The sequence below is a fragment of the Periplaneta americana genome, chromosome 2 (assembly GCF_040183065.1).
Source record: "Periplaneta americana isolate PAMFEO1 chromosome 2, P.americana_PAMFEO1_priV1, whole genome shotgun sequence".
Taxonomy (NCBI): domain Eukaryota; kingdom Metazoa; phylum Arthropoda; class Insecta; order Blattodea; family Blattidae; genus Periplaneta; species Periplaneta americana.
The window spans coordinates 8,315,172-8,343,062 of record NC_091118.1 but is presented as its reverse complement, the minus strand read 5'-3'; the positions used below and the strand labels follow the sequence as shown (position 1 = coordinate 8,343,062).

The 27,891-nt window shown below is 36.3% G+C and overlaps 1 protein-coding gene across 3 annotated transcripts; it reads left to right on the top strand.

Moving 5' to 3' along the window:
• Positions 1-269: 269 nt before the first annotated feature.
• Positions 270-27,891, top strand: Wdr37 (WD repeat domain 37). 3 transcript variants are annotated; one of them, XM_069844483.1, is made up of 11 exons: positions 270-411; positions 585-817; positions 4,657-4,727; positions 4,809-4,931; positions 7,964-8,158; positions 9,286-9,458; positions 11,923-12,163; positions 13,369-13,507; positions 14,917-15,163; positions 20,674-20,827; positions 27,527-27,891. In XM_069844483.1, exons 2-10 carry the CDS (start codon positions 654-656, stop codon positions 20,803-20,805), a joined length of 1,485 nt encoding a protein of 494 aa, XP_069700584.1. In that variant the 5' UTR covers positions 270-411; positions 585-653; the 3' UTR covers positions 20,806-20,827; positions 27,527-27,891. The 3 variants fall into 3 exon arrangements, with proteins under 3 accessions (XP_069700584.1, XP_069700580.1, XP_069700575.1); XM_069844479.1 differs by having other exon boundaries at positions 20,674-20,834; XM_069844474.1 differs by having other exon boundaries at positions 20,674-27,891.

The following is a 27,891-nucleotide window of genomic DNA, read 5'->3' as shown; positions in this document are numbered from 1 at the left end:
AGTGCTGCATTTCATTTATATTCGTTGAGCATGTGCACGTGCTAAAAATGTGTTCTAAACATATATATTAATAAATTATGTACACCTAATACAATAAAATTATAAATATGTGTTTTATAATTATGAAAGGACGGAAAACAAGGGCCTTACAGCTTGTATTTATATTTTCAATATCAATATCGCTTCTTCTTCGATCCTGATTACAGAAAGATGTCCTAATGGAATGGATGCGATTTTCCCTCTTGGAGGGTATTTTCATTAATTCAATGGGAATAATTTCCCACCATAAAATATATGCATCAATATCCAATATGTTCAAGATGGTCTGCAGTCATTTTCAAAGTGTCATATCATTACCCTTATCATTTCTAATGTAATCATTAGTACGAGATTACAGAAAAGTGGCAGTTGGTATGGTTCCTATTAATTACATCTACATGCAGTAAATGTGCTTACTAGCTACAATTAAGACATGTATTATCTTTAAATAACAAGATATTGTGCTTATTTACATACTCATGACATTGAAATTCATAGGCCTATTTGTGCTTCGTAATTGAAATTATTGTATCTTCCTTTTTCAGTTTGTCATTGGTTCTCTGGATTCCAGTCTATTTTTTAAGCTTCGCAGAGGATCATATTTAATAAACAACATGCCACAAGATGTGGTACAAAATCACACAGGGAAACCCCCCAAAAGTAAAAGGATTAATATTCCAAGAGTACAGAGTAACACAGAAAGTGAAATTCATAATTTTCAAAGTCATAGTTTTCGCTCAGATATGGATGCTGACAGCTTGATACCACCGTTGTTTAGGTGATTGTTTAAATATATATTTAATGTACAAAATTATGCATTTGTAAGCTATGGACTTTAATTCTGCTTGTGCATGTAATTCAGTTTTGCAAACTTTAATCAAAAAAATAAAATAAACTATACCCTTGCAATTCCAAGGCAGTAGAAATTATGCCTTACAATTCGTTTACTCAGGGAGTAATTTTGTTGTGTAATTTTATTTCCGTCCAGAGGTTTGATGTTAAAATGAAACATCATGCTTGAAAAAGAAGTTATTGCATGATTTAAAAGGTATAAATTATATAGCATCTTTTGTTTCAAAATAACCGCAAACTTAGGCTTTAATTCACATTTTTAGGAGTTACTGTTATTAAAAGAAGAATACTGACTTCTCCAAAGACAGATTGACAAATTTAACCATTTATGTAAAGGAATAATAATGAGTTTTTCTGTGTGTGTGACCACTCTCACTGTAGAAAACGTAACAGTCATTTATTTAATTCTGAACATGTTAAATCTTTTCTTTTATCATTAAAAATGTTATGTTCCAAACTATAGTTTTTCTTCATTTCCAGTGGCAAAGCACACATCAAAATTCATCACTTATTCTTTTATCTGTTTTTTTTTTTTTTTCACCTCAAACCTGGAAAATAACTTCATCTTTATCCACGAACACAAAATATTTACTCCTTTCCTTCCCCCAAATCTTTTCTTTTGTTAGCTAAGGGGAATGACCTCTTTCACAGCTCACAGTAGGTGTTAAGTTTAGGTACTGGTAAGTAAGTGCATTACTTATCTGCCAATTGAAACTAAAGGTGTGAAAATATTTGTGCTAAAAATTCTTTCTTCTATTACATTACGCATTAGGCTAGAAAGATGTATGTTTCCTATATTGTTTGATCTCTTCATTTCTTTCTTGGTTGTCTTCAGTTTATTTTTGCATTAATTACGTCCAAACTTAGTGATTGTTGTATCTTATTATGATATTTTCATTTAGGCTCTGTGCGTTTAGTTTTAATCTTGAGCTTCCTTTTAAATCGAGATATTTTCTCTTCTACTTTTTTATCTCAGAGCCTTCACTGAGAAACAATTATTGTCCTCAGCTTATTCATGTTAACAGTTCAGTCTCAAAGAAAGCCCTTTTACTTTATTGTAATTCCAAGGACAGTACTCTTTCACACTAGATTTACAGATTAATTTGATGAAATTCACTGCAAGGAAGAGTATTTTTTTGTTAGTAAATTTGTTTTTAAGTATGCTAGGTTAAGATGGTCAGATTAATGTAATCAAGATGTATAATGCTATGGTAATCTAAACAGATTTCAATTGAAACTAAAGGTAGCTGTACTAGATATGACAACTACTCTAGGTGGTTACTATGCTTGACACTGAATAAAATAAACTGACTGCATGTCATCCTGCCTTCATTGAAAGTGCTCCAGAATAAAAAATTATCATATAGTTGTTGTCCAAGCTGTGCCCAGCTTTACGAACATATTTAGATTGTAATCGTGTACATTTTCGTATAGCACAGTGTGTTTTGAAGTAGCAGTGTCCTCTTATTAACAAAGTATAAAATATGAGAGCAAGCACAATAAGCTCATAGGTTGCATTGAATTCGAAACTGGGTAGTAGAAAGGTCCTTGAAATGAAAAGAGAGACAGTATTGCTGTGTAGGGAAAGAATATTCAATCAGTAGTTCTCAAATTTTAAGAAGGAATAACAATTGAAAAACAGAATTCATCACTAAACTATGTTATCCATAGCCTAATTATAGTTAGTTGGCAACACTGATAGTTCTTTCACATTTTCAGCATTTATGATAATGTAAGGCCTGTCTTTATCCAAAACAATTTGGCAATAATGGTTTCCTTTTACTCAGAAAGGACTTGAATTAATGCCACATTTTACCAAATTTCCATGAATAGATCACAAAAATTTCTTTAAAAATTGAACAACCATGACACACAAGCATAGAGAATGTACTTTGAACTCATTTTTATAAAAATACCAAAAATTACCTGCATTGCCATAATAATAAAAATATGCCTCCTAGAAACTACATAAGGTTCAACTAAATAGTTCCATAAAATCGAAAGCACAGATAAATAATCTTTAAAATTCCCTAAATTACGCATATAAATTCGAAGGCTGTGAAAATAGCAAATTTCACACATGAATGGCGTTGACAAGAAAAAAATATAGTTGTGGCTTTGAAAACTTGGGAATTGTTCAGAATTTAAACTGTATGAGTAATATGGAAGATTTATAAATGCAAAAAGGAGAGCCACTGCAACAGTGCAGTAAAAAAAAAAAAGAGTTTAGAAGAATGTTACTTTTTTATTATCAACATCATGATATTGATTTTTACGAAAGTTTTACATAAGTTATGTAAGGCTTTTACTTTAAAGTGATTTAGGGAGATACTACAAAATTTTTAGTTCCAACTTAATTATCCTTTTTTCTTGAAGACATCAGTTTAATTGAAAGTCACTTGAAGTAGCCAGAGCTCGAATGAGAGGATTAAAATGATACAGCAGATTTCGAGAAAAGTTATTTGAAATTCCTTTGATAAAATCATAAAATAATTCAGTCTGTAACATATCTTGGAGCTGTTCACTTGATGTGGTTTACTGATGAACAGAAATCTTTGCATACCATCTAGTAGACTGTCCTGGAACTAAAATTACTAGTGTTCTAAATTTGGACCTATTAGAATATTACAGGGGATTATCAATGGTAGCTAAGAAAATATTAATTTTATGAGAAGGCTAGCTGGTATTTTGTTTCATAAAATTTTATTATGGAGTTAGAAAAATGAAATAGAATCAATATATTTAGAATTAAAGTAAGAATTTGAGACTAAATATGTCCCCAAAGAATTTCCTTCAATTTTTTTTAATTCGAAGTTTCTGGATAAATTATAATACCATACTGTAACATATCTCTGTAAAGATCACTCAGTGTAGATCACCAATCACACAGATACTTAAAGAATGGACATTGTTACTAGAGTAAGGTAGACATTATTTTGACTCATTCGTAAGTTTTCTTTTAGTATGTAGACACTCTTCAATCACAGTCTACTATATACAGTCACGAAGCTTGAGTTTTGAGGGTGCTAGAAACAATAGACTATGCCGGTACCATTTTGCATTGCCTGTAATGAGGCGATATTAGCGATCCTAGTGGTGAGCAGCTATCTAATGCTTGCATATTTACTACGTATTGAGCTTCGCGACTGTATATATTAGACTGTGCTTCAATAACAATAAATACAAAAAAATGATACAACAATTACAAGAATTATTTTGATTCACATTTTTCAAATCTTCTTCCAAGCTGTTACATTTTCTTCAGAATTGTACTGTTTGGGACCTACAAGATTGCCCTGTTTCTAACAAATTCAGTTTAATTTAAATGTTTTTCAGTCTAGTTTGTTCAATTCTGCCTATTTAATTCTACACATTAATGCCTAAAATTCTCTGTCGGAATTTTATTTACTACAGAAACAAACATATTGTTTTCTTTTATCTCACATTGTTTTCTTTTGACCCCATTTCAATTTTAAAGAAGACAGAATTTTAATATTTTAATAAAAATATATTTATAATGAAGTAAAACTTGGAAAAAAAAAATCAACTTGAAGTTTATCATAATTTTAACTACTTTTTATACTTAAAAATTAAAAGTTATTTTGTCTTACTTTTACTCCTAATGATCGGTCATAAAAATCATATTTCTTCTTCTTCTTCTTCTTCTTCTTCTTCTTCTTCTTGTTCTCCTTCCCCCTTCTCATGTTTTTGATCTGTTACAACTGCTAATTTGTTGATGTTAGTGACATATTAATCATGTTTCAGAGCCCGCCTTCATGATCTATTTACACAGATAGAGAAAGAATTCGAAGCACTTTATACGGAAAATGTAAACTGTAAGTAATGCCAGTGTATATTCCATTTTTTATCCTGTCAACATTTTCACTGTCACTTAATATCTCGCCTTTAATTTGCAGTGCAGGAGAAGATTGACAATCTGAACGAAAAACTGGAGCGCGAGTCTTACATTGGTGACAAACAGAGTTATGACTTCACAGATTTTGATAACTCTTCATCCAAGAGCTTGTCAAAACAGAAATGTAAGTAACGCCATGTTTAAAAATCAGGAGGTTGTCTTTTGTCAGAGAGAAAAAAAAAGAATCTGTTAAGAATCACTATGTACAATCCTTTCTCTGTGTTTCTATGAATTTACCTATGTTTAAACCGCATTTTACGTACTTCTTAATACAAGTGTCCAGCTTTAAGCTGATTACATGATGTCCACTGTAAATCAAATATGCAGTTGTCCAGAGCTGTGGTTGGTCAGAATTTCCTGTAATGAGTATTTTTTTATTATTTCCTGCAGTTTTTGGTTGGTGTTATTACATTGAAGTAGGATGTGTTCTATTGTTTCTTCTTCTGTTAAACATTTTTTACATAATGGTGACTCTGATAACTTAAAACGATGCAGATAAGCTTCCATAACAAGGTGTCCAATTCTAGCCCATGCAGCAAAAGTTTGTACCTGTCTGGGAATATCGCAGTAGATGTTAATATTGTTGGATTGTTTCAACATTTTCCATAGTCTCTTCCTGATTGTCCACTTAACCAATCAGTTTTCAGCTGCAATAAATATTTATCACGTTGTAGCTCCTAAGATAGTCAATCAATCGCGCTGTAATTTTTATGACTGATAGATGAATGTCTGAGGAAAGCACAGAAAAAAATTCGAAATCAAAATCTTTTTTGGAAACAGAGAGAAAAAGCAATAACTTCGAAGTGATCTGTTCAAAATAGACATTTATACGTTCAAAAGTTGATAAGCGGCAAACTTTTTTGTTTTTCATATTAGATGGGGGTTAAAAGTGAGAGAAATGTTAAAAAAGAATGGAAATTACTTTTAAAAGTTATTGCTACTCAAAATCTTCATTGGTTTCAGAGTTACAGCGAGTTAAACAACCATTTTGTCTGTTACAAGAGGAATAATGCTGGAATATTAAAAAAAAAAAAAAAAAAGAAACAACTCATAAACTCTAAACATCAATTGTGCGTAGACTACGTAAAACACAACCTTTTGTATCTCTCTTATCACTACCACTTGCTTTACTGAACGACAAGGTGTAACAGAAATATTCTTTCACATGAACAAGAAATAACGTGCTTTTGTGCAAATATAAACATAGAGGAAGAATGATAAGAGTGTGTCAGCTTGACCGTGTGTGTTTGTTTTCTGTTTTCTTGTATCTATGTACCTTGAGTGAAGCAGGCGTTCTAAACAATAGTGTTATTCTTCCGAAATGTGTTAAGATCGAACACTGCACTATAACCCGTATTCTTACAATAATTGTACAGGGGGAACAGTTTGACCTAAAATTACGGATTTTTTTCGGACGTGCTTATAAATGCATTCTCTTTATATCTGGCAAGCTGCTGAATTTCAGAATTGAATAAATGCCTAACTGCCAACATCCCCTTTGATACTAATATTCTTTTATTTAGACAACGCTGCACTCCTGTGATTCACGGGAGCTGTGAAACCGCTGAAGGTCATATGCAGGATGGTGTGTGGATAAGCTTCGGGCTTCTACCGCGTTGTCTTGGTGTTGGTGGCTGACGTTTCGACCACTGTGTTGTGGTCATCTTCAGAGCAGTTGTTGGATAAGGCAATAGTCTGCGAGCTCGTGTATATATATATATATATATATATATAGTAGTCTCGATGGGGGAAGTACTTGCGGTGATAGGTCGTAGGTTCTCCTTCTGGCATCTGATTGGTCCTTCGTCAATATCAAGACTGTATACAACGCCCCACACAAGGTCTCCCACTCATTAGTCAAAGTCAAAGATAAACTTCCATACCTCCAACCAGCCGGAATATACATGATCCGTTGCTCCTGCGGTTTAAAATACATAGACCAAACTGGACCTACGGTGGAAGATAGAAGGAAGGAACACATCCGACTCTGCAAATACGGACCATACGAAAAATCAGCAATAGCCTTACACTCAGCAGATTCAGGCCACGCCATCGAATTCGACAATATCAAGATAATAGATAAAGAAGAAAACTTATACAGAAGACTGGTTAAAGAAGCCTTCCACATCAAACAACATCAACAAGGACGAGGGATTACAACTCAGCAACTCATGGGGAAGCCTATTACAAGATCATACTTAGGAACGAGAAACCAGGTCTCCACATGTACACGGCGCCCCCCCCTTCATCCGGACATCGGGCACGGTATCAAGGTCAGTCTTTCGGACCTTATGAGGGCCAGTATTTAATGTGAATACTCCCCTTTACACAGACCTCAACTGGATTGGACGACGAAGGACTAATCAGATGCCAGAAGGAGAACCTACGACCTATCACTGCAAGTACTCCCCCCATCGAGACTACTATATATATACAAGCTCGCAGACTATTGCCTTCCATCCTAACGGCAAACACCAGCCAACTCCTCCTCGCCCCGTTCCGTGATCACTTGATCAATCTCAGCCCCCCTCGCGTATGTGGTACCTAAGAGGTTACGTCCAACTTCGGCTTCCCCTTCAAAATTTTCTAGAGCTCCTTCAGAGGAGCAGCGTAACCCGGAGTGAGACTAGTGGCCAACAGGCTTGGAGCTCACATATTTAGTTTTGTACAGCCCCCAACCCCTTGCAAGGACGCGTTTTGCGTACCTTTTAAATTTTCCTCCCAATTCTCCTTCGATTTTTCGACTATTGCCTTATCCAACAACTGCTCCGAAGATGACCACAACAGAGCAGTTGAAACGTCAGCCACCAACACCAAGACAACGCGGTAGAAACCCTGAAGCTTATCCACACACCATGTACATCAGCTGTGGAAGCCTATGCGAACAATCATATGCAGGATATTTGCCACCTGAGAATAGTATATAAACACAAGCCATTGTTTATGCCAGTGTAAATTTTTAAATTTTATCTCTGATTAAAATTTCTGTCATTTTCATCAAAACTTGCCAATCGAGGGAGAAATAACCAAGAGCAGGCAGGATTATTCATCCAAAAGTTTAATTCGAAGTTGTATACTTCACAGATTTATTTTGTTTATTGACATGTTCATATTCTGTGCAGAACATTGTAACTAATAAAACACTGTATCACTCAGCTGTCACAGGATCTGGGTCACAGAAAATCAAGACAGCACACAAATTGAAAGCCCAGACCAGCAAGATCGTGTCCAGCTTCAAGGGTCCGACAGTCAGTTGTTCGTTGGTACGAGAGTACTCTGGCCACAAGGACGGCATCTGGGAGGTGGCTGTGGCACGCCCAGGCCAGCCCGTCATCGGCACAGCTGCGGCAGGTATGTGCACCAAACAAGAGTATACTCAGTCATATTAAGTGACTCTAGAGCCATAATACAATCAATAGTATCAACAAATCAACTAAAAAATGGAAAAAATAAAATAAATCCATCCAATGATTAAACAAATCCAAAGTTTAAATAAAATCAGTTCGTCAGTGGATTCCCACAGGTTGTGATATCAGCGGTAATGAGAGAGCCGACATTCTAGCAAAGAAAGGCATTAAAATTGAACAAAAACAAAATTATAATTTTTCATATTATTCAATAAAATAACTTATTAAAAATAACTTACTGGCTTTTAAGGAACCCGGAGGTTCATTGCCGCCCTCACATAAGCCCGCCATTGGTCCCTATCCTGAGCAAGATTAATCCAGTCTCTATCATCATAGCCTACCTCCCTCAAATCCATTTTAATATTATCCTCCCATCTATGTCTCGGCCTGTCCTAAGGTCTTTTTCTCTCCGGCCTCCCAACTAACACTCTATATGCATTTCTGGATTCGCCCATACGTGCTACATGCCCTGCCCATCTCAAACGTCTGGATTTAATGTTCCTAATTATGTCAGGTGAAGAATACAATGCGTGCAGTTCTCTGTTGTGTAACTTTCTCCATTCTCCTGTAACTTCATCCCTCTTAGCCCCAAATATTTTCCTAAGCACCTTATTCTCAAACACCCTTAACCTATGTTCCTCTCTCAAAGTGAGAGTCCAAGTTTCACAACCATACAGAACAACCGGTAATATAACTGTTTTATAAATTCTAACTTTCAGATTTTTTGACAGCAGACTGGATGATAAAAGCCTGATATGTACATCTATTATTATCAAGCAGTCCATCTCACTTGATAATATGTGTCAGAGGAAGACCAATTGTTTGTATACATCTGAAGTCTGATTAGTGTAATATGTAGCTATTCAGCGATTGTGAAATGGAGAGAAAAAGGAACTGGCCACCTACCCCATTATCTCCTGGCCTACTTACCTCATAAGTGGTGCCATGTTGGTGTGACTTGTGAGGTTCAGACCTGTTTTCGGACAGTTGACTAAACAACAATCGTTCGTCATATCTTTTCTTCTTGGCCCCACACCTCTAGTTAACACGGCAATGCAATGTGTTGTGCAGATCACACGGCCTGCATTTGGAGCATTGAGACGGGGCGTTGCCTGCTGCAGTACCAGGGTCACTTGGGCTCCGTCAACTCGATCCGCTTCCATCCAAGCCGCGACTTGGTGCTGACGGCCAGCGGGGACCAGACCGCTCACATCTGGCAGGCCGTCGTCACCTGGGACCAACCGGTGAGACAGACCGCCTTTTGGTTCGCATTCCCCTTTGCCTCTTCTTTTCACGTTCCTTCCTATCCACCATTTTTGTCATTTTTTTTATCATCATTAAAATAAAATAAAGGTAATTCTACAGAAGAACTACACCAAAGGAAACACCATTTTCTTGTAATAACTGTGTACTACGAATAGTATGTAGTACTAAGCACATGGTTTTACTTTTTGGCATCCAATACTTTCCACAGAATAACCTATTCACGTGTTGTATGTAGTAACAAATGGATGTATAACCGCCATAATGGCACATACTGATGAAACATGTAATTTAAGGGAGAACATCCAGCTTAAGGGGAGAGAGAGACCACTGAAAATCATTAAAATTTTTCAACATATTTTTATTTACTATTTCACATCTTTAGAATGTATATTTTCATACCCCAAATGGTTTTAGTTTAATTCTGATTGCAAATATGTTAATAGTACATTATGCAACGAGCCTATAATGGTAGTAATTAAGAAGCAAGTATGTTTGTTTATGAAACGAGCGCAAGCGAGTTTCATAATTTTCATACGAGTGTCTTAATTACCATTATGGGCAAGTTTCATACGACTTTTTATGCTCGATCATATTTCTAACTTGAAATTATTCATAAGTATTCATGTTATGGTTATGTGAGTAGCGAACTGACCTGAATTGTGAGATGTGCGCAGACGCGAAAGTATTGATTTTTTCTGAGGCCGAATGTCATTGACCTTGATATAACCTAGAGAATAAGATGAACATTAATCTTGGTGTAACCTGGAAATTGATTTAGAATTGAAAAACGAGATGACAAATTGAATTTATTTGAATATTATTTACAATTAACGCTAATTATTATAGTAACAGAACATAACCTTCTGCGACAGTATTGGATTTCCAGCCTCTGTGACGTTTCCCTAGTTGTCTTTCGATTACATATCCGAGAATAATCGATACTTGCGGTTTTATAATGGTACAATCAGTACAATGGTGATTTCTCATTGGCTGAACAACTGAATTATAATGAACAGGTGTACTTTAATGAGGTGCATTAAAGGGCTACTACCAGGTGTATAATTACTACATTTCGGCATGGTCGAGCATAAACATGTTTATAATTAAGGAAGAAAAGTTGTCAAAATTATATTTTCATTAAAGAAAAATTTCTGATTACAAATCTAATAACTTTTCCCTCTAAAGTTGGCTACCTGAAATTACTAGATGAATGTAGCTGAGGAGAATTTTAATAGGTATGTATTACATATATATATATTCATTTTACTTTCAAATCCATTTTTTCGTAAGTATATTTTCTTGATTCAACATCGTCCACACCTGTGGAGTAACGGTCAGCGCATCTGGCCGCAAAACCAGGTGGCCCGAATTCGATTCCCGGTTGGGGCAAGTTATCTGGTTGAGCTTTTTTCCGGGGTTTTCCCTCAATCCAATTTGAGCAAATGTTAGGTAACTTTCGGTGCTGGACCCGGATTCATTTCACCGGCATTATCACCTTCATATCATTCAGATGCTAAATAGCCTAAGATGTTGATAAAGCATAATAAAATAATCTTCTAAATAAATTGATTCAACATCAACTTTTTTATGCCAAATATTAGTCAATCTGGATGAAATTTTTACTGCGACTATTTATGAGGTAGCTGCAATTTTTTATAGATTTATTTTGAAAGAAATGCTGTTAGTTTGTTTTATTAATCTTTTTTTCATGAACTATAGAAAAAATAACATTTTCAAAAGTTAAAAAAATGTTTTGAAAGCGAATAAATGAGATATTTCATAAAATTAATGCGTCTTGTGAATGTAACCAAAAAAAAAAAAGGAAGCTTAAAAAATTGAGATCTTCTACTAAAAAGTTTGGTTTGAAAGTATTTCTAAAAAAATACAACAAAAATAAAAAATCGAAAGCCAAAAACATTTAGGAGTTCAAAATTTGAGTTTTGTTAGTCCTTTACATAATAAACATAAATAGTTAAATGGCTAAATGGCATCGTCTGTAGCTGCATTTAGATTGGCAACAGGCCATGCAACCTGCATAGAATTGGAATATATCAATCCCCTAACTGCCCATTGTGCAACTCAAACCAAGAAATGGATTCGGAACATCTCAAAATCTGTGCTTCAGTGGCTGGTCATGATAATATCTTTGAAAAATATTGGAGTGCAAGAGGTCAAATGACTTTATTGTCAAACGCCTGGCATTAGAAAACAACGACAACAACAACAACATAATAAACATGCTCTCAAAATTTAGTTGAAAAAATTGATTCGGAAAAAAGTTGTCATTTTTAGTGGAGTGACCCCTTAAATACATGAAAACTGCGTAAATTTATTTTTTAGTTTTCTGAAGTATCCTTAAGTTGAAAATTTACGAAACCTACCATTTTGACTAAAGAAAAATGCCATGTTTTAAATTTTGTAACAGACTTGTTTGTGTTGCAGAAAGGACACTCCTCAGAGGAGGACATAGACCTCTGTGAGAAGGAAGAGTATGAGGAGGAGGTGGCAACCTCAGAGGGCACACCCAGCCTGCGCACCCCGGTGTGCGAGTTCACAGGCCACACGGGTGTAGTGATGGCCGCCGACTGGTTGCCAGGTGGTGAGCAGGTGATCACGGCCTCCTGGGACAGGACAGCAAGCCTGTATGACGTAGAGACCAGGGAGCTGCTGCAGTCATTGAGTGGTGAGAATCTTGTCCATTTCAACTCTGTCCTGCAGGAATTTCCCAAGGCATGACATCTGCAATATTAGACAATACCAGCTTACATTATCTTTACTTTTCCTGGTTTGGAATTGCTGTGGCTCTTTTCCATTTTTTTTTTTTTTTCATTTCATTTATTTATTTTATTCCATAGATCTTACATGAGCAATGAAGCTTTAAGATGTGGAACAAATCAAAATTTTACAATATTACAATTACAATTTTTAAAAATTTTTACAGTTTTACAATTTAGTAATTTTCTACAATTTTTACAATTTTGTGCAATTTTTTACAATATTTTGGCGAGATGTAGTGAGATGAAGTGAGGTCTGAGGATTCGTCAAAAGATTACCCGGCATTTGCCTTTTGGTTGGGGAAAACCTCAGAAAAACCCAACCAGGTAATCAAATCAAAGGGGTTGATGCCAAGGACTCGCCATAGACCATCCGGCTTCAGTCCCACGGCTTGGGAAAACCTCGGCATGAATAAAAAACGTAGTAGATGCTATTACTGCTAGTTTTAAGTAAGTACTTATAGTGACTATTACACTTTTACTACGTCATACTATTTTTGAGCAATGAAACAATACGGAATGATGTGTTTCAACCAATTCATGTCTGCTTATCCTACAGTTTTTATCACCTCCCTACTATTTGTTTGTTTTTATCACCTTCCTAGCATTTGTTCCTTTGTCAATATTGTACTTTCAATAATTGAATACCCCTCGAGAATAAGGGTATAAGTACATAGAGAAACCATGCACCATAATATACCCTTATTCCGGGGGATATTCAGTTGCAGCTTTTAAAATGATTCATGTTTATTTCATCATCCTTAATTAAAACTTTTCTATCATTTATCTTGTTTATATTATTTAGGTTATGTTATAGCTTCTGCTGTATGAGATTATGGATAGTCACGTATCAGAATTGTTTAATATATATTAGAATGCAACTGTTTAATAAAAATGAAACTGAATCAACAAAGCCTTCTTGACTAGTAAACTGCCATCTAGCAGAGTATTTGTAATAATGAGATGGTGCAGTAATACATTTTCAAGACAGTTTAGTAAGTCAATTAATATTTTATTGTATTAGAGTACTGCACAGGTCATGGCTTTTGTCAAAACATGAGCTTTGTGTTGCTACATTACTTGAATCATTAATCGCTTCTTGTTGCTGTTGCAGGCCACGACCAGGAACTGACTCACACATCGTCACACCCCACTCAGCGGCTGGTTGTGACGTCATCTAGGGACACAACGTTCCGACTGTGGGATTTTCGAGAGCCGATCCATTCAGTCTCGGTATTCCAGGGACATACAGAGTACGTATTGAGGCCACGTAAACATTAATATATACAGAAGAATCATTCCAAATCTGGACTAAAGTCACTAATTATCTGTGATAAACAGAGCCTGGATATTCAGGCATTTATAATACCTACTTAAAATGGCCACCACGGTGGTGTAGTGGCTAGAATACTGGACTTACAATGCTGTGAACCCAGGTTCGATTCCCGGCATACCACCCGAGAGCTCCAGTTGCCTTGTGGCATCCCAACAAATCTCCATCATCTTCTCTTCTCATCGCAGGTGTAGCATAGACCAACCTCCTATGGCACACCCTGGGTAACGACTCTGTCGGTAAATTGGTCTTCACAACTGACTTCAGATGGGTGAATGTCAAACAGCCAAGTACATGTCTTCAGCAAAAAAAAAAAAAAAAAGTTTCTCTGGTGTATATATTTTATAACGTATTACGATCCAAGACAAATATAATGAAGATGAAGACATAGGATAAAACTGTCAGCACTTAGGTAATAGTGTATTTTATTTTGGTCATGAACACTGGAATTTAATACGTGTTTTGAAAAAAAAATTGAATTTTCGTTACACCTATTTAATATGACACAGATATCAATATAGCACAAAGGAGTACAACAATGAAAGATAAAGTTTTATCTGCAGATTTAACATGTTTGAAAAGATTATCGTAAAAACAACTGTTAGCTCCCCTAATAATATAGTCGCAACACTGTTATTCCCGGCGTGACTCCTCCTCTTTGCTTACGTCTTAGGAAGTGAAGGCTCTATAAAGTCTAGGTAGGTAGTATCGTTCGCCATTTTTGTTCTTTCGTTGCCGAGCTACCAAACGAGGGATCTATTTGCCACACCGTTAAACATCATGTCATAGCTCCTATGATAATAAATCAAATGCACTGTAATTCAGCAAATAATTGAGCGGCAAATAACGTCCTCGTGTGCTTTCTGCGAACGCCAACAAAAAAGCCAAAATGGCGGGCGATTATATTAAGTATTTATCCCGCCTTAGGAAATGTATGACGTCTTCATCAGCGAATCACAAGACGCACACGTTTAAATGTAGCCGACCTGCAACGTAATTGGCTGCCGGAAATTAGAGCGACGGGACTATAGCGACATAGATGGATTTATTGAGAACTAAACTGAATTCTGAGCTAGGCTTATTACCAACAACATCACAGTACTGCTGAGACATGTGCTGAACCCTAAGTAGCGTGTTGCGCATTACTTTTCATGCCGATTATACAGGTGGAATCCTTAACCTCCCACTATCTTATGGGCCATACTTAGATGACTTTACTTTTATTTAGATGTTAGAGAGCTAGACAAATTGGATTCCGTGACAATGAAGTATTCAGGGACAAACCTGGTCTTTTCTAGTATTCTACCATCCTTTTGTGTTTTTTACCAGGACAGTGACGAGTGCAGTGTTCACAAAAGAGGACAAGGTGGTGTCGGGATCTGATGACAGGAGTGTCAAGGTGTGGGACCTGCGGAACATGCGGTCCCCTCTGGCCACGATCCGGTCTGACTCAGCCGCAAACCGCTTGGCTGTGTCCAGCTCTGGTGTGGTGGCGATCCCACATGACAACCGACAAGTGCGGCTCTTTGATTTGGGGGGTCAGCGCATCGCCAGGCTGCCGAGAACCAGCAGACAGGTGGGAGCATGTGATGTGTAGGGCTTGCTGGGCCCGAGTGTAGCAATCCTGCAAACAAAATAAAACCATTCTTAACATGTGCACTATTTTTAGACAACAGTTCAGTATACACAATGGGCCAAAAAAACGGCACAAAATTTAAATGGTTATATTCCAATAGATAATGATTTCACTTGAAAGTTTATTTCACAGGCAAATTTCACAGTCCTTGTACACCGGGAAAGTACTGTAATATTTAATTTTTTACCATTTATTAAACATTATTTTTTATTTTTGTAAGGCAGTGCAAAATCGATCGTTTATGCCGAACTAAGCATTATGATCTTACGAGTTCAGCAGGCCAAGCCGTTTGTTGTGCTATCGTCATTTGTTTTCTTCAGTTTTGAGTTCTCATTTTGTGAATAATGGGTCGCTTAACGAACGAAGACAAGATTTTCATTAAACATTTGCACCAATATGATAATTTATCTGCCCGTCAAATTGTAAGGAACTATGCTCACCAAGAATGGTCTGTTTCAAGTGTACAACGATTGATTAGCAAGATACGGACATGATATCCCTCCTGAGAGAATATTGCGGAAAAAAGATCGCATTTCTCAGATTCTATGATGGTTTCCGCTGGAGTTTCAAACGAGATCTTAATCCTATGGAGTATTTTGTATGGAGTCAACTACAAAAAGCAGTTTATTACAAAACAATAATTCGTAATATTGAACATTTAAGACAACACCTTCTTGAATGTTGGGACCTGCTTGATCAAAGACAGATATCCAGTGCTATTGGACAAAGGAGAAGACGCCTGCAAATGGTTGTGGGGGCAAATGGCGGTCACATAGAGCATCATTTTTAATTTAGATTATTTGAAAGATCATTAATTATTATTAATTTTACCAACATTGCCTTCAAAAACCACATTTTTCCAATCATTGTATATTGACCTCCATAAGATTTTAATTAAGCCTCAAAAAAACACAATAAAAAGTCCTGCTCATCTTTAAAGTCTACTCTTTCCAACAGTGTATTCATTATAAATTTGGTAATGTTATGTGTTTACGAAAATAAAGTATTTCTAATTTTGTGTCTTTTTTTGGTCCACTATGTACATTTCTTAAATAACATTTAACATTGGACTGCTTAGTTGCCATGACAACTTTCCATGGCCTACATTATATATATTATTTCTCAGCATCAAAATGACAATAGAAGAAAAAGCACTGATTCAATATGAAAAACTTATCAGATTACCAGAAAACAATTGGCATTCATACAGTCCTCTCTGTAAATTGAAAACTCAAAAAAGTGTCATATCCATGGTTCAAGAATTAAAACAGAAAATCAACGTCCCGAATATAAAAGAAAACTTACAAATTAAACCAAACCCTTTAACTCTATTAAATATGGAGTATAATCTAAATTTAACACAAGAAATACTGAAATCAGAAGTAAACACTGAAATAATGAAACAATTGTCTTTAGAGACAATTAATATTAGATACCCTCCACAAAACTGGCTTCATTTATACACCGACGGATCCTTGATCTCCAGAGAACAAGGTGCCGGTGCAGGTGTTACGTGCTGTCTCTTCTCACTTTATAGATCTCTTGGATATGGAACAACAAGTTTTGATGGTGAAATCATTGCAATAAGTGAATGTCTCAGGAATCTTCTATGCCACATCAATAAATTTAAGAATGCAGTTATATTGTCAGACTCCAAAGCAGCTATTCTATCAATAGTCTCTAAACACACACCTTCATCTCAAACAGCAGAAATAACTAAAATGCTCTCTCAATTAATATCACTGAATAAAAGAACTGTATTCCAATGGATACCATCCCATTGTGGAATCCTGGGAAACGAGAATGCGGATGCTTTAGCAAAGAAGGGCAGCACTGCTACTTACAGACCTGTTACTAAACCTACGTATTACTCTGTGAAAAGATTTATTAAATCTACATACTTAGACTTCAACAAACAAAATTTGATAACACAATCTCAAGGGAAAAAATGGAACTCTCTGCATCATAATCCACAGTTGATTCCCGATTTACCACGAAAATCGTCTGTAGATGCATTTAGATTGGCAACAGGCCATGATTGTTTGGCCAAACACCTGCATAGAATTGGAATATATCAGTCCCCAAACTGCCCATTGTGCAACTCAAACCAAGCAATGGATTCGGAACACCTCAAAATCTGTGCTTCAGTGGCTGGCCATGATAATATCTTTGAAAAATATTGGAGTGCAAGAGGTCAAATGACTTTATTGTCAAACGCCTGGCATTAGAAAAAAACAACAACATTGGACTGCTTAGTTGTCATGACAACTTTCCATGGCCTACATGATATATTATTTCTACTACACTAGAGCTGTGTAAAAAAATATTTACGAAATTTGCATATTGTGTGTTATAAAATCAATCTTTACTTTAATTTATTATGTTATAGATGTTACAATCTAATGGGAAGGTGAAAATAATTATACAGTAGAACCCCAATTATCCGTCACTCTATTAACCGATTGACAGATTATCCGACTGTCTATTTTTCGCTTTTTTTTTTTTTTTCAGAAATAATATAACTTATATGAAGTAATGTTTTGAACATTATATTAGTAGGCTCTACGTACTTTTACTTTTTCTAGAGAGTGTTATTACTTCGGAATATAAAAGATATATATGCTTTTATATCCCAGATGGCGACAGGATTTTTTCTCGTTGCCAAACTTTCAGAACGGTCCCGAGGTTCACTCAGCCTCCTATAAAATTGAGTACCGGGTCTTTCCCGGGGGTAAAAGGCGGTCAGAGCGTGGTGCCGACCACACCACCTCATTCTAGTGCCGAGGTCATGGAAAGCATGGGGCTCTACCTCCATGCCCCCCAAGTGCCTTCATGGCATGTTACGGGGATACCATATGCTTTTACGTGTTAATTAGCTAGGTTACCTTTTTGACTAGATTGGCCTGGGGGCCATCATCAGAACTGGGTGGTCTTTGCACCTTCTGCTTTCGCTTCCGTTACTTTATAATCCGAAGTGATACAGTGTTAAAAGTTGTGTAATCAAGATGGTGTTATTAGTTTATTACAAGCCTTTATCATTACACAATATTGTCTACTGTTTGAATTGCCGTTCTGTATAACTTGTATATAAAATGTCTTGTACGAGTGTCAACAGAAAACGTGTTGTGCCAAGTATCGAAAAAAGTGTAAATAATTGAATGGTTTGGAAAAGGAAAGCTGTGACTCATCTCGCATCATAATACGAGATTGGAATTACAACTGCGTGATTTAATCAAAAACAAGGATAAAGTGTAAAAAATTACGTAGGCTAAATCTAAAACATGAGACCTCCATTTTTCATATTTTTCCTGAGAAATTCATTACATGGGATTTCCTTGGCCCTTAAAAACCCGTTGTTGACAACTAGACTTAAATTAGTGAATTTCTGATCCACTACATAGCTACTTAAACACAAGACCACAAAGGAAAATCTTCCATATACAGTTTCCCTAGAAAAGGATGAGACGATTGAATATTCCTAAGTCTCAGATGTGAGACACTGCGCATGATCAGAGACCAGAGCACTGATACACAAGATAACGAATATTGAGCTACTTAAATTCAGGCTATTTGGTTTGTTATGAGCATCGTTCCGAAATTCACTTCAAAAACTGCAAAAAATATGACAATATTACGTAAATAAAAGATAAATATATACATAAATCGTGTAGTTAAATCGACAATGGACCTTCATGACTAGATCGACACTCCACACAGAAAGGAAAGCTTTCGTGTTGTTTCAATAGCTCAGACGCTAAGACTTCTGCGTCTCGTGTAGAAGAATGCGAGTTCGATACCTAGTCTATACAACGATTTTTTTTGTCTAAATAACTTTGAAATAGCTAAATAACGTTGAAATAGAGTTTTACAAATTCCTCAGATTGTGTTAATGATCACAGACAATACAAAATTACAAGTTATAATATTGTAAACGTTAATCTAATGAATGCATTTATACATACACACATACAATGTAAATGCATATATATTAAAAACTAACAATTAAAATGAATTATGTTAATAACCCTAGAATTTAGCTGTAGCAATGTGGTGTCATAACTTGGGATTTGTTTACTTAACGTAATTAGATTTAATTTGATTAGTTTCGCAACAATAATTGGACTTCCTGCTATATCCTGTTATTTAAATATTTAATTTAGGGTTGACTTATTAACTCTTACTGTGCAAGATGCCTGTTATTTCAATAATTCTATATCACGTTAAATAGTCATTGTCTACACTTAAGTATTATCGTCATCCCTCATTTCTCATCGTAATGGCGAACCGACATGACATGAGACAGCGAGTTATAGCTCTAGTTGAGGCTGGATATGGGGCTAGATCTGCTGGCCGTTTGGTCGGTGTTCCTGGAAGTACAGCAGCGAGGGGGTTCATCGTTACAAAATTCAGAAAATCGCCCTATTCCATGGGCGTCTGCGGATTTCTTCATTGGAAGAGGATGCTCTCTTATTCAAGACAGTTCGACTGGACCCTTTCGGACTGCTAACGAAATAAGAGCAGCATCTAACTTTCCCGGTTCTTCACAGACTGTGATCAGCAGGTTGAGGAACCGCGGTATTAGGACCCGGAGGGCTGAGCAAATGGAAATATTGGGGGAAGCACAAGCTGTCAACCATCTTGCCTTCGCTACCAATCGAGTGGATTTCGATTGGAGAAATGTATGATGGTATGCGGACAAGATTTTAAGTTAACGGGTCTCTTTTTGTTTTTTATGATTTTTATTTCAGGAAGAATACTTTTAACTTCCAAGTAAGATTTATTTATTTTTCGACGAGGTTCAGCCCACTTGTAGAGCAAAAAATTGGGCATAAATTATTCCATATTTTTCGACAAATTATACAGTCGAGGAACTCTGAACAAATTAATTACACCTCAATAAAAAAAAAGAGTTTTACCTGGGATCGAACACGAAACGTTTCGTTTATACGGTGGAACCGACACACTACTATGTGAGCTACCGAGACAAGACAGTGACAGCAGCAGTCCAGAATGTAGATCCGATAGCAGGCATTTGCCATTCGGTACAGAGAAGCAATGATATTTTGTTACCCGAGCTATGTTGTGAAATCATGGCTTTAAATGGCTGTCTTCTTCGTGATCCTTATTCTGATCCCTGTCCTTGTTGTGGTCCTTGTAACAATTCTTGTTCTATTTGTCATGTTACTTGTCGTTATACGTCGATATCGAGTGAACCGCGCTGTAGAACTTTAACTTCCGACAACTAAGAATCGTCTCATTCTTTTTAAGGGTAACTGTACGTATTATCTGATTTTTTTGATTAATCGTTCAGTCCATCCCCTCAATTACTACGGATAATACAGGTTCTACTGTAATCAATTTTTAACAATGTAATGGAAACACTGGTCTTGTGAAGTAAAAGTAAGAAAACCACCTTTTAGATCTGATGCTAGCGGTGTTGTGTTGTGCAGGGTCACCGCCGCATGGTGAGCTGCGTGGCCTGGGGTGACGAGAACGCCAGTCTGTCCTGCAACTTCTTCTCCTGTGGCTTCGACCGTCTGATCCTGGGCTGGTCCATCAACACGTGCTTGAAGGACTCTTAATCAACGCCCCTCCTTAGAATGTGTACATAGTACGATGTCAGCTAGTGTAGCTTGTTGTTGTTGTTTGTTGTTGTTGCAGTCTGTCCTCTCCTTTTCAAACGTGGACACGCTGTTTAAATGCATACATGTACTTAATAAACAAAAACGATCATCAGTATTTGGTCTGGAACATAATAGGGGGGAGGGAAACAGTGGCGGATTATCTGCTATGTTTATGTTTAGATTGGATCTTATCCATTGCTGATCAATCATATCTTAAACTGTGGTCTGCAGGTCCTTGGGTGTCCAAGAGTTAGTCCGCAAGTGAATTTTCAAATTAAATTTCAGTGTTTCGTTAAAAAATACTTTTTTCAACATTCTGAGCATTCTAACAGTTACAAAATTGTTCGGGTGACCCATTAAAATGTTTTTGTAACTTCTTTAGTATTAACAAAGCTAATATTTGCAGTTTGTAAAGAAAAAAATAAATGGCTATACATGAAAATATTTTGTTACCTTATAGTAAGTGGAGTAATGGTTAGCACGTCCGGCCGCAAAACCAGGTGGCCTGGGTTCGATTCCCGGTCGGGACAAGTTACCTGGTTGAGGTTTTGTCCAGGGTTTTCCCTCAACCCAATATAAGCAAATGCTGGGTAACTTTCGGTGCTGGACCCCGGACTCATTTCACCAGCATTATCACCATCTCATTCAGATGCTAAATAACCTAAGATGTTGATAAAGCGTCATAAAAAAACCTACTATATATATACTAAGTAAAAGTGTCCCATGCCATGGCATCGTGATCTAAGGCATCCCGCCTAGGACTCGCGTTACGGAATGCGCGCTGGTTCGAGTCCTCATGGGGGAAGAAATTTTCTCAAGAAATTTCGGCTAGTGTATGGGACTGGTGCCCACCCAGCATCGTGATGCACTTGGGGAGCTACGATAGGTAGCGAAATCCGGTTGCAAATACCAGCTATAAACGGCTGGGGGGATCATTGTGCTAACGACACGATACCTCCATTCTGGTTGGATGATCGTCCACCTCTGCTTCGGCATATGGGCGTGAGGCCTGCAGCCGGCTGGTCAGTCTAGGCCCTTCACAGGCTGTAGCACCACGGATCATTTATTATACTAAGTGGAGTAGCGTGTCCAGCCGTGAAACCAGGTGGCCCGGGTTCGATTCCCGGTCGGGGCAAGTTACCTGGTTGAGGTTTTTTCCGGGGTTTTCCCTCAACCCAATATGAGCAAATGCTGGGTAACTTTCGGTGTTGGACCCCGCTCATTTCGCCGACATTATCACCTTCATCTCATTCAGATGCTAAATAAGCTAAGATGTTGATGAAGCGTCGTAAAATAACCCACTAAAATAAATAAATATATATATATATATATATATATGTATATAAGTAAAAGTTTAAAGTTAATGTGTTAAGGGGTCCGGCAAAATGGATTCTCGAAATCATAAAGTTCAAGAACAACTGATATGCACTACATAAAAAAAATCAGAATACAGTGCATGCCGTTTATTGTGATCACTTGGGGATGCAGCTAAAGTTATAATATTAACCGAGTGTTAACAGTGACCAAAAAAAAATAAATAAATAATTCATATTTTCAAAGTTGTTTATTAATACATGAAATCCATAACGTATCATACTGCTACATATCTATGGATACAAAGGGCGCCATACATGCAAAGACTTACCTGTACAAACTTACCTCCAGGTAAGTCTGTGTATGGGGGCCTTATTGGATCTGTGTGAGCCCCATTGTTGTCACTGCAGAGTTGGGTACATCTTCAGGTCCCTTGCGACATTTTGTATAACACCTTGATAACGATTGTGGACATTAGTAGACCCAAAAACCCTGCACCACGTTGATAACCTGCTATAGAACCACTTTAAAGGACGAGGGTACCAACTTTCCAATTTTATAGTATGAATTAAGTGCAATTTAACATTTCATATCTTCTTGAAATGAAATTTGGTATATTTACAATATATTTCTTCTGTTCTATTCTGTATTTTTAATATATATATATATTTTTTTTGCTCTTCTCTTTCTTAGTGATGTTATTTACATGTCTCGTAAGTTGGCAATACCGTACGTTGCCTGGTTGCTATACAAACAAAAGAAAACACATTGCTGTCATGATTAGTTCCTTAAGTAAAATGATCACAAAGGGAAATTTTATTTAGGAGAATTAAACATGATAGTAAAATTTGTGTAGCTACTGAACTTTACTGAATCAGTGACTAATACTTCTGACAACATCAGCTTATCACAAAACTAATCAATCAATGTATATTACTTTCAAGTATCCAAATTTAACTGCCTGAATCAATATTTAATTAACTATTTACATCAAAACAAAAGAAGCTACATAATGCCCTAGCAACGACATGCAAATGTTTCTTATAGAAGTCATATTTTAATATAAATGACGATCGTCCAAACTACAGTATGCAATACACAAGCGTTAAGTGCATTAACGAATCTCTGAAATATTAAAAACTCGACTTTGTTTCGTTTTTTTTTTTCAAACTTTTCCTCGATTCTGCAATACTGTTGTTATAATGCACTTACTACACTTGTCTAGCAATATGCTATTAAATTATTCTTACTTTAAAATATTTGTAATAACCACATGAATAAAATAAATTGAAATGTTTTACTTACCTCTTAAATTATTTGTCTTACATTTTTATACAGTACAGTCTTATAAAAAGTTTTGTCATACAGATACTTTATAAGTCCCAGAAAGGAGACAGTGTGCATGATCAGACATACAGCGAAATAAAACTAATTTTATTACCTCAACTAGTCCTTTTCTTGTGACTCAGATGTCCTCTGATCATGTGTGCTGCCTCCTTTCTGGGACATAAAGTATCTGTGCGACAAAATTTTTTCTAAGACTGTACATTACTATTTCAACATTTTCATGACTCATACCATTAAAAAAATAACAAATGCTACTCAAAACTTTTAGAGTCATCAGGGAAAACAAACGTAAAATTTAAAGCTTCAGAAAATGAGTGACAAAGGATAAGTTTAAAGGGACAGTGAAGTGACATGTACACATATCAAAGGGTATATCTTGCACACTGACAAGGGAAGGATTTCGGCTCGAACAGGAATTTTTGGTTAAAAATTTGTACAGAGACTTACCTCACAATGGTGATGAAGACCGTAAAAGCATTCGTTTGTGTAACTCTCCGTTTGGTTGGTATTGGTCAATACACTTCTTTAAAAATGTACATGAGGATTCTCTATAAAATGCATGAAACAGCATGGAGCAGAGCAATAAGCACAACACGCAGAAGCAACACCTGAACAATCTTCTGAACGACTCTCCAGTGCTGAAAAATCAAATGCTACCTGAATTACATTTTTGAAGTCCGAGACTTGCTCAGGATTCACGTAACCAGCTGACTGCCAGGAATACTGAAGCATATGGCGGTATACTGGAGCAGACAACTGGTTATGAACAACAGAGTGCATTTTCATTATAAACACTTGATTTCCCAAGTTAAGTTCTGGATTCTCAGCAAGAGTCCTTGTGCAATCTGTTATTCTACGAGCATAATATTGTCTAAGGAATAGATATCCAGAGGCTGGATATATTTAGTTTTTTAGGTGGAATGATCATACATTCCATGTCCTAGATTTGGAATGATCCATTTATTAAGGTCGTGTCCTTGTGCGCATTCAATGACTCACACAACAGTGTACATTTTTCATTAGCTGCAATATTTTCGGACAGAACGTTGGAGAAAAATGTTTTAAAATGGGCTTTAGACATTTTACCAGACGCACTAGCTTCTAGGCTAGGCTAGGCTTACGGGTAAGGTGTCCCAACCCCTCAACTTGTACAGTGCTCTAACAGACAAACCACACATTACACAAACGAATGCTTTTGTGAGCTTTACAGAGATGTAAAGATAGGCTTGTATACAAATTTTGGATACGAAATTCCTGTTCGAGCCGAAACCCTTCCCTTGTGAGATATCTAAGAAATTTTTTCATCACGATAAAGGGAAAAGTTTATTCCATAAAGAGAAAAATAAATTGAAAAAAAAAATAATAATTTCTTTACTCAAATGGGGTAACTCCCCAATTAAAAATGTTATCTGTTGTAACAATACCTGCTGATGTACAGTCTTAGAAAAAAGTTGTCGCACAGATATTTTGTAAATCCCAGAAAGGAGGCAGTGCGCATGATCAGACATACAACGAAACAAAACTAATTTTATTACCTCAGCTAGTCCTCTCGTGAACCAGGTTGGTCGTCCTCTGTGCAACAAAATTTTTTTCTAAGACTGTACATACATGGTGTAAAAAATTGAAAATGGCTCTCAATTAAGCCGAGACCAGTTGAAAACAGCCAGTAATTACCAAGTACCCACGTGAATTAGGCACCAATCAATCATGAATTTCATTTTCAGTTCACTTTGTATAATTCTTCTTCATCACTTCATAACTTGAAATCTGCTCAATTTTCTGTTACGGTCACCTACATTCGTTCACCTCAGATGTCTATCAATCAAATGGACCATAGCCATCTATGACACTGTTTTCGCGCTATATAACTTTCATCTGAAGACAATGGTACAATTAATCTTGGAAACGTTGTTTTCTATATTTTATCAGCAATGGAAAAAGCCCAGTCTAAACCTGTCCTTAGCAATGGAGTGACTGAAAGACTATTTCAGGAAATTATTAAATAGGTCTTGACATTAAAACATTGGGTTTGCATACAGGACACTGTTCAGTACCACCCTGATGTTACACAGGCCTGGATGTAAGTTTCGTGACATCACAAGCAAATCCATATCTACATGAGAATACTATGACTATCTATGAATGTGACCTATTCAGTCTCATAAGGAAACTGTCAATGAGCTAATGTCAAAACTTCTCCTCAAACTGTGCACAATGTTACATTTCCACAGCATATAGATAAATAGAAAAAATTAGCTACCCATATTATAAGGTTGTGAAATTATAGTATGAATAAAAAATCTAAAAATTGGGTAGTTCCAAGCTTAAGTTGTCCTTCCCTTAAATACTTCCTTACATTTATTCAATTTACATTTGACTACACATTCCTTTACAGATATTGTTCAAAATGGAGGCCCTGTTTCCCGATACACAATTCACAACGTTTAGGCACTGATTTACAGATGGAAGAACATAACTCCTGACTTTCGTCGATTTTCACGAACAACTGTTCGATCATCTGTAGCAACTGAAGCAGATCCTGCGGTTTGTGAGCAAAAACATAATTTTTCAGGATACCCCACAGCAAAAAATCACATCGCATCAGGTTGCATGATCTGGGTGGCCATTCTGTTGTGCCACGACGGCCAATCCATTCATGGAATTGCTGGTTCAAGAAATCCCTCACTCCTACACCAAAATGAGGTGGTGCTCCATCCATTGGTAAAACGAGGGCTGTTTTCAAGTTCAGGAATAATCACCTCTTCTAACATCTGAAGATATCGGTCGCTGGTAACTGTTCCTTCAAAAGGGAATGGCCCTATGACAACAGCTATTCTTTTGTTCAAGTTATGATATCTGTGTATGTGTACAAGTATGAAACTTAAGAACAGATACTGGGGAAAGCAACTTTTAACCCACCTTGCATTTTCTTTCTAACCAAACTAATAGACATACTGTACATCAATTTAATGTGCATCCATTTCATTAATGTATTGTTGTCAACATGTGTTTAAATTTCATCCTTCTATTATTTATAGTTCCTGAGAAAATGGTACATTTACATAAAAGTAACAAAATAAAATCAACATTATTTAAAAAATTCAATTTTTTTACAACTGTATTTCTTGATAAATCTGCGTCAGATTGCTTATAAACCTTGTATCTTTATCCTGTAAAAATTTCAGTACGTCTTCAGTAATTTCTGAAATAATGGGTCATTAAACAAGCAAATTTAACATTCGCAGTATAGGGTAGTTAATCCCCCCTGAATAGAGCCTACAGCATTCCAATTAAGTCTTCATACCCTTACAGTTCGTTTGGAAATCATATTTCTTATATTTGTCTATCTGCTATAGAGACCTAACAATATTCCCAGTTTGAGGGAAAGTTTCGACACTAGCTCACGAACAGTTCCCTTGTCAGAAGATACTGGTAATCAATTATTGTTTGACATCAAATTTGGAAGAGAGAATAGCACTAAATACGGTTATAACAATCTCTGAAAAAAAAAAAAAAAAAAAAAACTGCAAATGCATGAACTTCCTAACCCTATAGTGTGAAGAATCAGTAGAACAGAGAAAAATGATCTCCGGCACCAGGATTCGAACCCGGGTTTCCAGCTTTACGTGCTGGTGCTTTATCCACTAAACCACACCGGATTCAAGTTCTGATGCCAGAATGAATGCCTCTCGTATATATTCCTAACCCCAGTTGATTATCAAGGGAACACTGGGTAAGGTCAAGAGATTCCAAAGCATAGGAAATTGTCCTCAGTGAATCTAAACCTACAAATCTCTATCATGATTTTCTATCATAATACATTATTCCTAGTTAAGGTTTACTTTCATTTATTGAGTTAAAATTTAATACAGGACTAGAAGTGAAAGTGAGCCAAGATGAAGAAAATTAATGTTTCAAGACAGTTCTCTACAATTTTAAATTCTAGAAAGATTAAAGACTGTTAATGTGCAGAATTTTTAACACTGTAAATGTACAGCAAGGGTCGTATCTGTTACAGGACGTCCTAGGCAGCTGCTTCAGAAGATACAATGGAACGACAAATTCTCTTTGTCAACTTTTCTTTTTGCTTGGGTAGGGCCATGGAACTGCCTCGAGATGTCCTGACACCTATAACGACACTTTATATTGCTATACTGTAGAATATACTAGTTCAGTGGTGGTTTACACAGGTCTCCTTCTTCTGTACATTGTCTTAGTGCATCAAGAAATAACGGGTCAATTAAGATTAATTATTTTTGTAAATTTCTTTGTTTATCTTTAGCAAGTCTCACACAGTTATGTATCACAGACTAAAGGAAATTGTAAATATAAAATTTGTTCTAAATGTTTTAGAATTCATCAATAAACTTTTATCGAAACCCA

Bases quoted from the DNA above. Each gene is read 5' to 3' on its own strand.
- Wdr37 (XM_069844483.1), top strand. From the start codon at position 654: ATGCCACAAGATGTGGTACAAAATCACACAGGGAAACCCCCCAAAAGT. The intron at 12,164-13,368 runs GTGAGAATCTTG...TTGCTGTTGCAG, and splicing joins GCTGCTGCAGTCATTGAGTG to GCCACGACCAGGAACTGACT. The intron at 13,508-14,916 runs GTACGTATTGAG...GTTTTTTACCAG, and splicing joins GTATTCCAGGGACATACAGA to GACAGTGACGAGTGCAGTGT.